Genomic DNA, 17810 nt, shown 5'->3' with positions numbered 1-17810 from the left:
AGTGCCCTGATTGGTTCAAGCGTCTGAGCCGCCTCACCACTGGTTAGTGCCAGTTGCTGCAGCAGCCAATGACAGCGCTAGACGCTCATTTGTGTCTGCTGTGCAGCTTTACTACGGCACAAAAAATGTGGCTTCAAAATTCTCGAAAAAATTAGTTTTTCCATAATGTAATACGAGAGACCTCTCGAAACACAAATTTAATTGAGAAGGGTCATAACACTTGTCTTTTGTTGTCCTACTGTTAGTTTAACTGCTTTTTTTGTTCTCAATTGTAAGTCGCTTTGGATAAAAGCGTCTGCTATGAATGAATGCAGTTGATATAAAAGTCATTAACATTGGGTGTCGCACCGCTGCTCCTTCAGCTGTTTATGAAAAGTCATAATTACACGACTTCATTTTTAATGTACATCTGGTCACAGCGGTCTGCTCTTCAGAACTCAAACGATCTGTCATCCGTTTCCTCTCAGCAACTGAACAGTGACAAGACGTCTTCACTCGAGAAGTCATGCCAACCAAATTACCAACATGGCGACCACTACTTGTCACTCAATCTTATTTATACTGTATATAATATATTATAATAGACAAAGTGACAAACAGCGACGAAAGCCGCGACATGAAATCCTCACTCACGTGGAACCTGTAAAATATGACAGCTACAGTTTGTTGGAAAATGGCATTGTGGACACTGAATTTGATGAATTTACTGTTAATCGGACCCCAGACGACACAAGAAGCTAATGTAGCGAACGTTGCGCTCCTCTGCCCATGACTCCCCGCTGCAGGAGACGCTGTATTCCTCCGAAACGCTGTATAAACAACACTGTTTTAAAACCGTTTTCCAGGTTAGCTGGGCTGCATAGCGCTCAAAACCAACATGAAAAGGATAACTTAGCTAGTAATGTTCACTTAGCGTTTTGTTGTTAAACTGTGTCAAATGAGCGGTGACATTAAATCACCGGTCTATTTGCTGGATGGTTTCAGGCTAATAGACGGTAGCTAACATTAGCAGATAAGCTAGCACTTTTTGACGTTCAAACAGGCGCATATTGTCTGAACCAACTCAAACAGCGATTAAAATGCTGAAGCTTAATTTTGATTATAAAGAGGATGGCAGGTAGACACACACACACACACACAAGACCAAAATTACAAAAATGCAAACTTAATAATGCACAGCTAGCTAGAAGCTAGCGCTAAACCATTATCCACGAGTGAACATGTTAAAGTTGTCCTAATATCAAACAACTCCATTACATCATTAATATACATGATGATTTAAAAACCACTGTTTACTGTGAATGTCGCAATATATCAATAAATCAATACTTACTCAAAAGAGGGTTCAGCGCAGCCGTGTCCCAGCAAAGAAATCCTGGACTGATGTCGGCTCTTGTGCTGTACTCAACCGTTGCAGTAAAGGCGCGTCCGCGTCCCACACGGGTCCGATCAGGATCCGCTGTTTGACCCAATAGTATGTTCCTGCACAACCGGAGGCTGCAGATCTAGGACTCTAGTTTTTCGTGACAGCGCCACCTACCGTACTGGACGATATAGCGATGGCTGCAGTTCTAGGACCCTGTTGGTTTAGTTTGCAGTCACCTTACTTTGTATATAGCATCAATATATTAATCTCAGTAGTATTTGTTTTTAAATGTGATTTTTGATTCAAAATGCAGCAGAGGTTAATTACTAAGTGTGCTTTGGGTCACAATTTTACATTTAAACATGAATTTACTCAAAATATAAACGAAATATCAATTATCAATTTTGTCAAATTTGTGTATATCAATTTTAAAACAATTGTCAAAAATGAAGAACCTTAAAAGTCTTAGTGTCTTGAATCATACAGTATATTGATTAACCTCCTTAAGGTGAATCAGCTCGTTATCAGGTAAGTTAAAGTTGGAATCAGCGTATGGAGACACTAAATTACAGACGATATTTAATAGTTGTTGAGAGGCAAGACAAGAATGATTCAAGAATGTCTATTTATATATATCTATAGTACAGACCAAAAGTTGTTTGTAGTAAATTAATATCACATTTTAATCATGCTGATTTTTGAAAAAAAAACTGAAATGTTTGATATTGATTAACTACATAAAATGATATAAATACATTTTCTAACCCCCATATCTTGAATTTTGTGATCATTCACATGCATTCATAAACGCATTTGAATACACCGAATAATGCAGTGAAAGAACGCACTCAAAATGCACACGTGCACTAGTATGACTTCATCATGTCACTTTACATTAGCCTAGATGCCTGCACTTTTTAGGCACGATTCGTTTAGTTTTTGAATATACTTGATACTGTCAAAAGGCACATCATTCGCGACCTGACTCACATGAATCACAAAACCACTACGAACTCCCGAACTGACTCAAATGATTCGCGAACCCGCTATGAACTCCTGAACTGACTCACTCTTTTTAAAAATTTTTATTAAACAATACAAACATTAATACAGTACACTATATACACAAAAAAAGAATATACACAGATTTGTTAGTTATGCCAGGGTAACAACACGAGGTAATAAAAACCAGGTAATAAAATTACATCTCAATAAGACACAAAGGACGAATATAAAGAGACTGTTTTCATAGCTTTCAATTTAACAGAACTTTGGATAGTTTCCATGTACTTGTCTAAGTCCAATTTTAATAAAGAAAAAAGAGGTTTAGAGCCAGTAAACTTCTGTTTATGAATGTGAAATTTAGCTAACAGGAAACATTAATTATGTAATATTTTCCAATATTCTCTTTTGAATAGAAACAATCCAAAGAAATCATGAAAGCATCATGAAAACAAAAAGAGAAGTCACTTACAAAATAACACTGAATAAACTCCAAAAATCTGACCAAAATGTTTCAGTGTAGGAGCATTGCCAAAATAAATGAATGAAGTCTTCTTCAGAAGAATGACAAAAACAGCAACTCACGTCAATGTCTTATATTTCCTAAGAAAGGCTTTAGTTGGGTAACATTTGTGAATTAACTTAAATGTTATTTCTTTTACTTTGATGGTAAGCAGATATCTATGAGGCAAGGTCCATACTTTCTCCCAAGGTTTATTCTCCGCAATACTATTCCAATAAGGGATTATGTAAGGAATCGTTATCATCTCTCTCTGAAAGAGAGATCTAGTTTTATAGTTATTTTTTTGTTGATCTGCAGAAAAGCAAACATTTGTTGAATAAAATCACTATTTTTGTTTTCTTTGCACAAAAACATGTTCTTGTAGCTTTGTAAAAGTGTGGCTGAAGCATTGATGTCACTTGAACTGTTTTACTGATGTCCTTACTATGACTCTGGGAACATTTCAGTTGCATTGCAGCCTTTATGGAGGTTCAGAAATCACAAAAGCCAGATCTAATGCCGTGTCGTAGTGATGACGTTATCGTGCGACTCTTTTAGCGGCTGTTTTGAAGGAAAATCAACGTTCACGAAAAAAAAAAGTGCAAACTGTATGAAGCAGAGATAGTTCCTCACTTTCCACGGTGACACAGAGATCGTTCTCCAGCTTCAGTGAAAGTATTACCTGCCTAATGTTTTCGACTCGTACAGTACACGTCACGCGCTGATGTCACGTGTCGTTACGGGTCCTGTATTTGCTGGAATCACAGTGTGAAAGGGGCTTTATTGAGCTTTTCCTCAATATTGGACCCTAGAACTATGCAGTTGTTGTTTTAATTTCACATGGTTACAGTTAATCTTTTCATTTAAGGCCAGTTCTCTGTAGTTTCAACCCAATTCAGAAACAGAAGCTAAATGCTGATGTCTGCACCATCTGTGTTTGTATTGAATGTAGTCTGCTCACTGTGCAGTTACTGCCGTTCATTTCAGACTGTCACGGTTATTACAACAGCCAAAAGCCAGTTTAACCTATTAAATACCAAATAAACATCTTGTTTATGCACACTTTCCTTCTTACTTGTTTGTTGCTTGAAGATAAAAAAATAAAAAAAATAAAAAAAATAAAAAATATCAAACTGAAGTGCTATCTTCTTCTTTTGAATTGAATCAGGAGAGTGTATTACAATCTTGCGCTACAGCGCCACACTGGTCAAACTGCATTATTGCAGGCTTTCGCATTAGGCAGATACGAGATCAAACCACTAACATTACTCAAAAACATTTACCGCCAATTTTTTTTTATCGTCGACGTTGTCGATAATTTCCACTAATTGTTTCAGCCCTAGTGTATATATATATATATATATATATATATACTAAAGTAAATACATTACAAAGAGTAGTGCGCTTTCACATCTCCCAACCGCTCAAAATCATCTATTAACAGTGCAATAAACCGATTACACAATACTAGACTGCAAAACAAAAGCACCCCAAAACAGAAACTCTAAGAGAAATTAAAGATTTCGACTTAACACAAGAAAAACTTTAGATTTTCTTACCTCTGGTACCTCTTGCTCTCCTCCGCGCCGTCATCAAATGCGTTGGAAATCCTCACTTCCGGTTCTTCTTCTTCTTCTTTTAGAGTTTAACTGGCGGTTGGCAGACCAACTTAAGGTGCATTTACCGCCATCTACCAGACAGGAGTGTGGTCGTCGAGAATAGTCAGAGGGAATTATTCACCTATGCGCATACTTATTATATAAATATGTACATATTAAATACGGTAGAACAACCCCGTATTTTTGAGAAACCTCATAACTTGATTTTTAACAGTTTTAGATACATCTCCTAATAAATTAACTAAAGTAAGCGCTTTCTCTTCTTTATATAGGACTGATGTTAAACAACTACGCTCTTCCGTATAATTATTACACTCTATTAGGACATGTTCAACTGTTTCTGGCTGACCGCAATAATCACAGCCTCCTGTCTGATGTTTCTCTTTACGGAGTAAAGATCTATTGAGACCTGAATGGCCAATTCTTAAACGTGTCAGCACTGCCTCTTCTCTCCTACTTCCATCCCTAGATCTTCCCCCTCACACATTTCTTTGCACACAGTAAAGATGTCTGCCAGTGTCATTATTATCCCACTGCTCTTGCCACATCCCAATCACTTTTTCCTGAATAATAGATTTCCCTTCAGCTTTGCATAGAGAGACATTGATGTTAACCTCATCCAATTTCAAGGCCTGTTTAGCTAGAATATCCACCTGTTCATTTCCATCAATACCTTATTTAAAATAAAACAGTTTAAGTTGATTAAGCACAATACAACTGTGTTTTGGTGGAAAACTAAATATATTTGTGTTGTTTTAACAAAACATATCTGTGTAAAACGAACAATCCATTTTTTTTGAGTGTTTGTGAAATGAAATATTTGTAATATTTAATATAACTGTGTGCAAAAGTTTGATTTGAACTGTTTAACTATCTGTGCACTTATTCATCTGCACTATAAGAATTAAATACACAAAAGCACTGGCAGCTCCATTCATTTTTATATTTTATTCAACTATGTGCAAAAGTTTGATTTTACTTCTGAATTACTTCTGAATAATTTTGCTCACATTTCTATTTATATACACATTTTTTTTCTATCTGTGCACTTGTTCTTCTGCACTATATGAACACATAAAATAACTAATAAATAAATAAAAGTACTAGCAGCTCATTACCAGGACAGCTCTTGCTGTTATGTTTTTTCATCTGTGCACATTTTTATTATTTTTATATCAGCGCTCTCCTTTTTTTAAGCTGCCACTTGTTCCTCTTTCGGCCGGTTTTGATGTCCTGCAGTTTCAGTTTTCTCTGCAGCACCAGGTCAGCGTTGAGGAGCATCAGCTTCTTCAGGACGTCTCTGGAGGGTCTGATGCGTCTCTCCTTCATGACGTGATCGATGGCCTCCTCCACCATCATGTCATGACAGATCATCAGATACGCCAGAAACAGAGTCACCGAGTGCTCCACACCCTGCTTGCAGCAAATCAGCACCTTACCTGAGGAGAGAAACACAGTCAGACGGTCAAACACTTCATTTCTAGACTGTAGGACTCTAATAGATGAGAAATGCTGTGTGTGTTTCTCAGCTCACTTGCTCGCTTCTCCAGGGCCTTGTCAATGAATTTGGCAGCTGGTATGAAGCACTTGCTGATGTCAGAACAGTGTCTGTCTGCTGTAGGCAAGCCGTAATAATTGATGTGCAAGCCTCTGTAATATCTGGACCCTGTATTGACCGTTCCTACCATGTCTTCATCATTAAAACGTCCTAAGTAGTATTTAAGATGCTTCTTTGGTGCTGCAGCGTTGAGGATGTGAGTGATGCACATCTCCTGCAGAGCATCTCGGTCGGTGGCCATCTCTCTGCACAAGAACACAACGGCCTGGGTTAGTCTTTCTTACAGAGGACGTACCAAGCAGAATAAATGACAGAACAATAAGAGAAATAGAGTTATGTTGTAGACTCACTCATCTCCGATGAAGAGCCTGGGCCAGACGTTAGTCACGTGTCTTTGTTTGAGAGGTGTGTATTTCTCCAAACGATCCTCCAGTTGGAACACGTTTAGAGGGACGTAGTTTTCCAACATTGAAAGCTCAGATGTCACTTTAGATTCCGGCTCAGGAACGCTTGCAGCTGGTGCACATGATTCCTGTGGAGGAGCCAGATCCCAATCATCTTCAGGAGGATCATCCGGATTCTCTCCAGGTTCTGGATCAGGAACGTTCAGCTCCAAATCTGGCCGCGCTGAGACTCCAACATGCTTCGGCCTGTCGTTCTGGAGGAAAGTGCTGATTTTCTTTATGTTCCTCACTGTAGCATATTCCGTTCTCTTGGTCATGACGAAGCCATGGACTTTCTTATTCTTCATCGTGCTGGTATTTTCTGATAAAAGAAGAAAAACCAACAATGCGGCATTAGAACCATCTCAAACCAGATTAAACATGAATAATTAGTTCAGATTGTAAAATGGCATTTCTATTTGCATCTCTTCACCTTCCGGGCTGACGCATGATTCCTCTGGATCAACCGGATCCAGTTTAGGTTCTGGAGGAGCAACCAGATCAGTTTCAGTGAAACACGATTGCTCAGAATCGACCAGATATGTTTCAGATTCTGGCTCATGAGCACTTGGATCTGGGACATATGATCCATCTGGACCAATCAGATCCACTTCAGCTTCCCCAACAGGGTTCGGCATTTTTCCCTGGAAAGCTGCACAAAATCCCTGGAAGACTGCACTAATGTTCTTGGTCATCTGCCCAGTGGTGAGTTCTGGAGAAAGAAGAGATACTACATAAGTAGAGCGTAATGACAAACTTGACCAAAGCCTTGTCTGAAAGTTTTAAAGAACTTTTAAAAACTTGAAGTTGGAAGGTTTTACTCAGAAAATATTACTTCTAAGAAACCAAACATTTCAAACCCAATTAGACCTTTAAAAACCTTTAGACCTTTAAAAACCACTTCCAAATCCTCTGCTACCTGTTTTCCAATTGGTTTTAGATAGATAGATAGATAGATAGATAGATAGATAGATAGATAGATGGATAGATAGATAGATAGATAGATGGATAGATGGATAGATAGATAGATAGATAGATAGATAGATAGATGGATAGATGGATAGATATAAACTTATTCACATCTGAAATTCACAATCACAAAATTAAATCAATGCAAAAGTTTTCACCCCCTAATGGAAATCAATCAGTATTTTGAAGTCGACTAATGGAATTCTGTAAGTCGGATCAGTTTGAAAAGATAAAGCATCATAATTCAGATCAGTCTGAAGGTTTCTGCCAAATTTGGAGGATGCAGCTTGAAATCTCAAGGAGGTGTTACTCTTGGAAATAAGGGTTTCAGGGGATGTGGAAGAGTAACTCATTGAAATAGTAAAACAGTATTACGTCTTTGTCTTCCAGCATCATAAAACAGTGTGAGAAACATGAATAAAGATGAAGAAGACACCTGTTGAGCGGTTCTCCTCATCATCCAGGGCTTGTTCTCCTGAAGCTCCTGCTGGGACTGGATCGCTCTCATCTTCAGACACCGGCTCAGGGCTCTTCAGCTCCGAGATGCTGTTCCTGTTCATCTCCAGCTGCAGATCTTTGACCTCACACACCGACATGTGCTCATTCTCGTCAGTCTCCAGCTGTACGTGCATCTCTCCTGGACTGCAGGAACTGACGGAGATGTGGTCATCCGTCATGACCTGCAGCTTCACATCTATCTCTTGATTACCGCTGAAGCCGAGAAGGTCGTAGATGGCATCGGTGATCTCCAGCTCCAGCTGCACATCTTTACCATCTAATACAAAGCAACTGTCTCCGGTGTAGAAGACACCGTTGAGATAAACCTCCAGACGCACCTCTCTCGCCACTATAGACACTGTGTCTGGAGTTATCATACTGACAGATCTGTTCTTAATGCACAGTTATCAAACTGTCTGTATCCAATAATCTCAGTTTAAACTCGATCTGATACACTCTGTACAATCTCAGCAGATCTCGATCTATACAGACTGTAATACAAAGACTTTCACTCAGACTCGAGGCTCTGCTTCGAATATCACTCAACTACAAAGATTCTGCGAGGCCTTTTATACGGAGTCTGACGTCATAAAGCGGTGGCGCGTTACGCTGTTGTTCCAAAGTTGCCACGGAAACAGAATGTTTTCCCAACAACAGTTTGTTTTCTCTGATTCGCTAATTATCTAAGAAATATATATTATTCATCACTTTTGTAAAAGCAGTTTTTAAACTATAACTGCGTTTATTTCGGCATTTTGCTAAGATTGTTCTCCAACGCGAAATAAATAATAATAATAAATCACATTTACCAGGTTTGAGAATGCAGCTTTTCAGTCTGAATGCGATGATTCACGAACAAATGACTCGTTTGAACCGCTTCTCTTGATGATTCATCTCTCATGCTGCGTTCACACCAAATGCGAATAGAGCGTCAAATTCGCGTCTGCCGCGTCTAGTTTCCCGCCAGTGACGCGCGGGTCAATGTATTAATAACCCGCACCCGACCGTTTTCAACTAACCCCCGCAACTCGGACCGCAAAAAAATAAAATATTGTACCTAACCCGCTTTCTGACCCACATTTTTACATATTACATACTTTGTGCATCAAAACGCGCGTCATCGACGTGTGATCTGCAGTAAAAACGCGCGTTCTTAGCGTGCGCTTCGGAGTCAGACAAAATCGTGCCATAAGGTTAAGAGAGTGGTTAAAGAATAGGTTAAGAACTAACATTCAGGCTAACATTTTTTACCTAACATAAGTATATTAGCCTATATATTATTATGTTAAAGTATAATATTATACACTATAATATATTATAATATTGTATGGTATTATAGTTATTATATCCATGTTGTCTGTCTGGAGCGCAGCATTAGGTTAAAGTCAATAAACGATCGTGTGCTACAATGAAGAGTCATGCGGACATTTCAGCACTTGATAAACGGACAGCGACTCATAAGCAGCACTTAAAGGACAGCTACGTGCAACTGTGTTAAGTGTATTTTTGGGAAACGCACTGAAACAATAACAAACGATCGTGAAATAACTATAGAAAACGTTCTTGAGCATAAGATCAATCGTTATTGGGAAACCCGGCCCTGATTAATCGATTACATTCACTGAAATAAAGAAATAAATAAAACACCTGATGCTGTCGGGAGCTGACCAATTTTGTGAAATTCGCCTCGAAAAGAGTAAGAGCACAATGAAGTTGTGATTGTAAGATGCAGTCTGTAAGACGCCCACAGGAGCGTGACTTGACGCGCGACGCTGCAGAAAATGTAGAATTTAATAATATGAGCTTCTCTCAAGAGATGTTTTCACACATTTCTTCTATTAAAGATGATTGCTGCGTATATGGGTGTTTCCATTTGACTGAAAAATATTTTATCCTTGTTTTGTCCATTAACTGATCGTCTTGTCCCCGTAATATTTGTATATTATTATTATTATTATTATTATTGTTTATATTTTTATACTACATTCGTTTATATTCATCTTTTCCTTTCATTTCGATCTCTTTAAATAATAGCCTACTGTAAATGGTCGACATGCAAATCAAGCTTTGATTATGCTGACTGGAATTTTTGTTGGAATGCATTTTAAATGTAACATATTTCATTTTATTTTGGTTAATTAATAGACCATAATTGTAAATACTATAGTGTTTCGTTGAGGAATTAATAATTGACGTTGTTTTGGTGTTTGTTATGGACTGTATAATTTGACTGGTCTTTGGAAGGTTGTGACCACCACAGAGAATGCAGAAGTGATGTTCCGTTTAGGTGTTTATTGAAATAAAGTTTCAAAGTATATGTGTGTGGTTCTGAAATAGAGATACAGACATAAATCAGTACAAATGTAAACTCTATATAAATAACAAAGAATTATTACATGCCTAAAAAGTATATAATAAAACAAACACAATCACAATTAAATTATAGTTTTGTTATGTATGACTTGAATACAGTGTTATAATAAATGATTATTACTAAGTAAATACAAACTTAGAAATGCAGTAGTACACGATATCTCTATTCAAAGATTACTTACTTTGCTGCACATTAATTACAACAATATACAACATGCCAAATTCAACTGAACATGTAATAATTATGGACTGCAGAGTTACTCCCTAAATTAAACAACATTATACATCGTGTAAGAAAATAAATTATTTAAATTAAGGCACATAAGGTTTGCAGAGCAACACTTCCAGTAATAAACATCATAATTGTCGCCTCCTCCTCTTGCCGTATAGCCCAATTTCAACGCTTTTTTTATTTTCGTTGGTGGGAAAACTATGAAATCATAAATAAGTTTTTTTTTAATTATTATTATTATAACACAAAGGCACACTATACACATCTGAACACTTTTGGCCTCCGCCATTTCTCGGCAAGCGAATGAACTCTATAGCGCTTTCTGTTGTAACTTAAATTAGATTAATGAGAGTCATAAATGTTTAGTACAATGTTTAATTAATTGTTTTCAATAATAAGAACATTAACGATATATATAGTAATTAATTGGGCTGTTCCCCTTTAAGAATTCATTTGCCCATAATGCTATTCAGATTGAGAGCTCCCTGAGAAGGGAACTTAGTATTTTATATGCTGCTAAAGAGAATTCATTCCCCTGTAAACTGCCTGAAACTACAGTAAACAAGTTCTTTGTTTTAATTCAAGTCGTCAGAGTTCATTATTGCTTGTTAAGTGAAGAAGACACGACAATTGTTTGGTGCCGAAACCCGGGATACTAGCAAGCAAGACCCGAAATGGCGGAGCGACTTGAAAGACTAATCAGAAAACGGAGAGCTGTACGCGCTTCCACAACGAGACTTTTACAAGACATCGAAACAGAGGTAGACAAAGAAGATCCAGTCATTGAACGATTACGTGAACTGTTAGCCCTGTTATCTGAAAAGGGGGAAACGCTGCTGGAGTTGGATGTTGGAATCGAGGAAGGGACGGACACCGATGATTTGGAGAATGAAATCGCTGATGTTGAGGAGTATAAAGAGCGAGTCATAACCGCGAAATCACGCGCGCACCGAGTGATACAGAGAAACCGGGAAAGTAGCAGACCGAGCAGCACAGAGCCCTCGCTGCACAGACAAACAGTTAAGTTGCCCAAGTTGATTATAAACAAGTTTAACGGTGAAATTAGTCAGTGGCAAGACTTTTGGAATCAGTTTGAAACCGCTATTCACAAGAACGATGCGCTGAGCAAAACAGAGAAGTTCAATTATTTAAAGACGTACCTAACCGGCGCTGCTTCAAAGGCAATAGCGGGACTGATGTTAACAGACAGTAATTATGATCACGCGATCGAGCTGCTGCAGAATCGGTTCGGAAGAAAAGACCTGCTTGTTAACGCTCATATGACCAAACTGCTGAATCTCTGCCCAGTAAAGAAATCAAACGATGTCACTGCTTTGAGACAACTTTATGATGAATGTGAAGTACATATCCGCAGCTTAGAATCGCTGGGTGTCGCATCAGAGGCTTATGGCAGCTTGTTGTGCCCTGTTCTGCTACAGATGATTCCAGATGACATTACTCTCCAGTACAGTCGACAGAGAGGAGCCAGCGATGAATGGAAAGTCTCAGAAGTTATGGAATTCCTGCAGAAAGAGATTCTGAGCAGAGAAAGAACCATGCAGCTGATTAAGCCAAGTAATTCAAGAGACAGTCAAAGTTATCAGAAACCAGTTAAAAGACAAGACACATCATTTGAAATGAAGCACAGAAAACACAACATGCCATCAGCTGCAGTGCTGCAAACCACCAGTCAAAGAATACAGAACTGCCTTTTCTGTGATAGTGCAGCACACAAAACAGAACTGTGTCCCGAAACTGATATTGCTGCACGAAAGGACAAACTGATGAAGATGGGAAGATGCTTTGTGTGTCTTGGGCCAAAGCACATCGCAAGATTCTGTAAGACTAAAATGTGCTGTAATGTATGTGGAAGCCGACACCACAGTGCTGTATGTGAAAGAAGAGAGACACGCAATTCTGACACTGATGATAACAAGGACAATGTAGTTTCTTCTTTTGCTTCCCATTCAGTAAAGATACAGCCCGCTAAACAGAACAACACTGTGCTTCTGCAGACTGTAAGAGCATGTGCAGAAGGACCTGGTGGATGTAGAAATATTCGCTGCTTACTGGATGGAGGCAGTCAGAGAAGCTTCATCAGTGAAAACACAGTGAGAGCTTTAAAGTTACCTGTGATCAAGCAAGAAACAGTCACTCTTCATACTTTTGGCTCTACAGCACCAGTTACAGCAAAGCGCAACACAGTCAAATTAACTCTGCAGAACATCTGGAAGAAGGAGCAGAAAATTGAAATAGAAGCACTCGAGACACCCCAAGTGTGCACTGCCGTGATGAAGATCCCAGGTGAGCACATCCAAGCGGAGCTGGAACGAAAAGGCTTGCAGTTAGCAGATCATACAGACGACGGCACTTATGATACAGAGTTGTCAATGCTGATTGGTGCCGATTACTACTGGCGTATAGTGTCAGGCCGAGTAGAAAGAATTACAGATGCACTTGTAGCCATTGAGAGCATCTTTGGATGGTCAGTGCAAGGCCCAGTCAAAATGTCCAGTGTTGCTGATTCAGCCTGCATGCAAGTGCAAGTTACTGAAGACACACTGGTTTCAGAGCGCCTGAAAGCCTTCTGGGAAATAGAGTCTCTCGGTATCACCATGAAGCAGACAGACAGTCCTGAGGATGAGGAGGCTCTTCACAAGTTTGAAAAGACAACTCTGTACAAAGATGGAAGATATGAAGTTGAACTGCCGTGGCGACCTGACAAGCCAGAACTTCCAGATAACTACAGAATAGCAAGGAAAAGATTTGAAGGCCTTAAGAGAAAGTTGCAGTCAGATGTAGTGATGTGTCACCGATATAATGAAGTTGTGAACGATTACCTTGAGCAGGGCATTGTCGAAGATGCAGTGGAGGAGGAGTCATCTCCGACCACTGTGAAATACTATATGCCTCATCATGCTGTTCTCCGCGAAGACAAGGTAACAACAAAACTCAGAGTAGTGTTTGATGCCTCATCACATGACACAGACTCTCCATCACTTAATGACTGTCTGCTTACTGGTCCTAACCTGAATCCAGATCTGCTCAGTATATTAATCAAGTTCAGACTGCATGCGATTGCATTTACAGCAGATATCAAAAAGGCTTTCTTGCAAATTTCTCTTGCTGAGAAGGACCGAGATGCTGTGCGATTCCTCTGGCTTGATGCACTGCCTCATGAAGTCAGAGGTGAGAAGCTGCGTGTGCTACGGATGACGAGGGTGGTGTTTGGAGTATCTCCCAGCCCATTTCTCCTCGCAGCTACAGTGAGAAAACATTTGAAGAAATATGAAGCCCAACTTCCTGAGGTAGTAAAGATAATAAAGGAATCACTTTATGTCGATGACTTTATCTCAAGTGCAAGTGACGTAGAGAATGCTTTCTCCATAACTGCTAATGCCAAACAGATTATGTCCACAGCTGGCATGGACCTTTGCAAATGGACAACGAACTGTCCAGAGTTGAAGGAGAAATGGAAAATGATGATGAATGAGCTTGCGCCAGAGACAGAGACACCAGGAGCTGTACTGAAGGTGCTAGGCTTGGTGTGGAGGACTGAAAAGGATGATTTCGTCTTTGATCTGACTGCATTGCTGGACGCTGTAGCAAAAAGAGAGAACACCAAAAGGAGCGTTCTGAAACTCTCTGCTCGCATATTCGACCCAATAGGCTTTCTGACTCCTTTCACTGTGCGGGTGAAATGCCTTTTTCAAGAGATGTGGATACGAGGCCTTGGCTGGGATGAGGAGCTGCCTACAGATCTTGCAAAAGAATGGCAAAGCTGGTGTTCAGAACTTCCACAGATCCACCACATAGTCATTCCCCGCTGGTATGGAATAAAATCTGAGCACAAGCATGATGCACAACAACTTCATGTGTTCTGTGACGCAAGTGAGAAAGCTTACAGTACAGTTGCATACTTGCTGCGAGAGGCGGATGATGGAACAAAGTCTACATGCCTCGTTGCTTCAAAGTCCAGGGTAGCCCCGCTGAAAAAGATGTCCCTGCCACGTCTTGAGTTGATGGGAGCAGTCATTGGAGCAAGACTAGGAAACAACTTGCTAAAGCCTCTGAATATGGAGCTACAACAGGTTCACCTTTGGACAGATTCAATGATCGTACTACAGTGGATTCGCAGTCCAGCTTACAGATGGAAACAGTTTGTGTCAAACAGAGTAGCTGAAATACAGTCTTTAACCAACCCGGCAATGTGGTTTCACTGCAAAGGCAAGGCCAATCCAGCAGATCTCCCAACCAGAGGTCAGACCGTAGCTAATCTGAAAGAAAGCGGACTGTGGTGGAAAGGACCCCCATTTCTGACTACTCCAAATCTGTCTGAGGAAAGTGATGAAGATCAGAGTGTTGAAGACGTGACTAATGAGCTAAAACAAGTTCAGCAGATCAGTGTGCAACTCAGCAGCAGCAGTGACCAAAGTGAAACAGAACCTGTGCTAGATTTACCGAAGTACAGTAAACTGAAAAGGGTATTGCGGGTTACTGCTTGGATTAAGAGGTTCGTGCACAACACAAGTTCAAACTCAAGGAGAAGAGGTGAGTTGACTGCTGAAGAAATGTTTGAGGCTGAGAAGTACTGGACCAAAGTGACACAAGTTTGCAGTTTTAGTCATGAGATTAGTTTGATGAAAGCTGGAAAAACCCTGAATTCAGATTCCAAAATCAGAGATCTGAAACCTTTCCTTGATGCTGATGAATTGCTCTGTGTTGGAGGCAGATTGCAACAGCCGGGCTTCAGTTACAGAGAAAAACACCCATGGATTCTACCTAGCAAAGGCAGATATTGTGAGCTGCTGGTCCAGTACAACCATGAAGTTACCATGCATTCTGGTCTAAGAGACACTCTTGTACAAATAAGAAGTAGACACTGGATTTTGCGAGGCAGACAACTCGTAAAGGGTATCCTGTCAAAATGTACTGTTTGCAAAAGATTTAAAGCAAAACCCGCACAACAGGACACGGCTCCACTCCCACGAGACAGAATAATAGAGAGCCCTCCATTCGCAGTGACTGGTATAGACTTTGCAGGTCCACTGTATGTGAAGAATGATCATGTGCTATGCAAGGCTTATGTTGCTCTGTTCACATGTGCAGTCACCAGAGCAGTGCATTTGGAGCTTGTATCAAGTCAGTCAACAGAAAGCTTCCTGTTAGCACTTAAGCGATTTGTTTCTAGAAGAGGATTGTGCAAGGTCATTTATTCAGACAATGCCAAAACTTTCAAAAGAGCAAACCAAGACCTCAGTGAGCTGTGGCATGCCATCAAAGATCCACAACTGCTGGAATACTTCTCAGGGAAGGGCATCAGCTGGCGCTTCATCGTAGAGCGAGCGGCCTGGTGGGGTGGATTTTGGGAAAGGCTAGTGAGGTCTGTAAAGACGTGCCTGAGAAAGGTGCTAGGAAGAGCATCGCTCACCTTTGAAGAAATGACTACACTCCTCACAGAAGTAGAAGCTACACTGAATTCCAGACCCCTTACCTTTGTCCACAATGAAGCTGACGAGCCACAGCCACTGACACCTGCTCACTTCCTGGTTGGTGAACGACTAACTTCACTGCCGCCAAAACCATTTCCTGCAGACCATGATCATACCACTGTGAGTAAGGAAGAGATGACAAGGAGGTGGGGATACAAAAACAGACTCATGACCAATCTGTGGAATCGTTGGAGGAAAGACTATCTGCTAGACTTGAAATCTGCACATTCTTGCAGCACACAGAAACCCACTGTGCTGAAAACAGGTGACATTGTTCTCATAGGAGATGCCAACATGCCAAGACAAACCTGGAAATTAGGAAAAATTGAAGAGCTGTTTCCAGGCAGAGATGGCAAAGTTAGATCCTGTGCTGTTCGCACATCCACAGGAACTGTATTAAGAAGACCCGTTCAGTTGCTTTATGCATTAGAGATTTAAGTTGATGAACAGTCGTTCATCGGGGGGGAGGATGTTGTAACTTAAATTAGATTAATGAGAGTCATAAATGTTTAGTACAATGTTTAATTAATTGTTTTCAATAATAAGAACATTAACGATATATATAGTAATTAATTGGGCTGTTCCCCTTTAAGAATTCATTTGCCCATAATGCTATTCAGATTGAGAGCTCCCTGAGAAGGGAACTTAGTATTTTATATGCTGCTAAAGAGAATTCATTCCCCTGTAAACTGCCTGAAACTACAGTAAACAAGTTCTTTGTTTTAATTCAAGTCGTCAGAGTTCATTATTGCTTGTTAAGTGAAGAAGACACGACACTTTCACTGGAAAATAACTTGAGATCTGGGATTCGGAGCGAGTTCGCAAAACATTTGATTCAGATCGGGACTCCGAAGCGCGTTTCGCGAATCATTTGAGATCAGGTCTTTCGAGCGGATTTGCAAAGCATTTGATTCTATCATGTAGGCTTCTAGATCAAGTTTAATAAAGAGAAAAGAGGTTTAGAGACAGATATTTGTTAACAGCCTGTCAGTAATCCCACAGTCCATAGCATCAGTAACTGTATAATTTAGTAAGGGAAAATTAAAACAAAATAGGACGAATTTCAATTTTTATTTTATTTTTGTAGCAATGGTCATCTTAACCTCTGTGCAGTGTTCAGGGTATTTCAGGACCCCAAATTAAATTATAATACTGCATCATACAAGTGTTTATTTGAGTTGAATATTTCGATATTCATGTAAGGAAACGAAGCCATAATTTGATAAGTTTACAAACTTACAAACTTACAAATGAGGATAAAAAAACAACACAACAAAAAAAGTTTATAAGAGATAATAAACAAGATGCATGCAAAATGAAGGCAGATATTGTCTGATATGTTAAGAAATAATATAAAATAAAAATGCTAAATAATTTTGCCAAAATATTTGACTCAAAAAGTCCAGATGATTCAAGCTGTTCGTGACTGTGAATGTAACAGCAGCAGCAGAGATTATGAACCGGAAATGAAAACATTCAAAAACTCTGTGCTACACACACACACACACACACACACACACACACGCACACACACAAACCGGTCAGAGTTTGAGATCAGAATGATTTATTATGTGTTTCTTATCACACAAATAAATTATATTTTGAAGGATATTAAAATAGAAACCATTATTTTATCCATTTTATTTTGATAAATTTGAATTATTACTGATATTTTACTGTTATTAATATAGGCTGAAATATAGTGTTTTGTTTATAGTATAAAGGTGATCTTATGCTGCATTGCTCGTTAAAAGTT

The 17810-nt window shown here is 39.5% G+C and overlaps 2 protein-coding genes across 2 annotated transcripts; one reads left to right on the top strand and one right to left on the bottom strand.

Annotated features, from left to right (window-relative positions):
• Positions 1-5566: 5566 nt before the first annotated feature.
• Positions 5567-8493, bottom strand: LOC128011698 (uncharacterized). Its single transcript, XM_052594377.1, has 5 exons — positions 7896-8493; positions 6924-7202; positions 6398-6812; positions 6024-6292; positions 5567-5928 (listed from the first exon to the last, which is right to left on the bottom strand). The coding sequence occupies exons 1-5, from the start codon at positions 8332-8334 to the stop codon at positions 5660-5662; spliced, it is 1671 nt and encodes a 556-aa protein (XP_052450337.1). The 5' UTR covers positions 8335-8493; the 3' UTR covers positions 5567-5659.
• A 2401-nt stretch (positions 8494-10894) lies between these two features.
• Positions 10895-16824, top strand: LOC128011697 (uncharacterized). Its single transcript, XM_052594376.1, has one exon. It carries the CDS (start codon positions 11237-11239, stop codon positions 16490-16492), a length of 5256 nt encoding a protein of 1751 aa, XP_052450336.1. The 5' UTR covers positions 10895-11236; the 3' UTR covers positions 16493-16824.
• The last annotated feature ends 986 nt before the right edge of the window (positions 16825-17810 follow it).

This window comes from Carassius gibelio, chromosome B23 (assembly GCF_023724105.1).
Source record: "Carassius gibelio isolate Cgi1373 ecotype wild population from Czech Republic chromosome B23, carGib1.2-hapl.c, whole genome shotgun sequence".
In the NCBI taxonomy this organism is placed as follows: Eukaryota; Metazoa; Chordata; class Actinopteri; order Cypriniformes; family Cyprinidae; genus Carassius; species Carassius gibelio.
The sequence above is the reverse complement of the archived record's forward strand: the minus strand, read 5'-3'. Positions and strand labels throughout refer to the sequence as shown.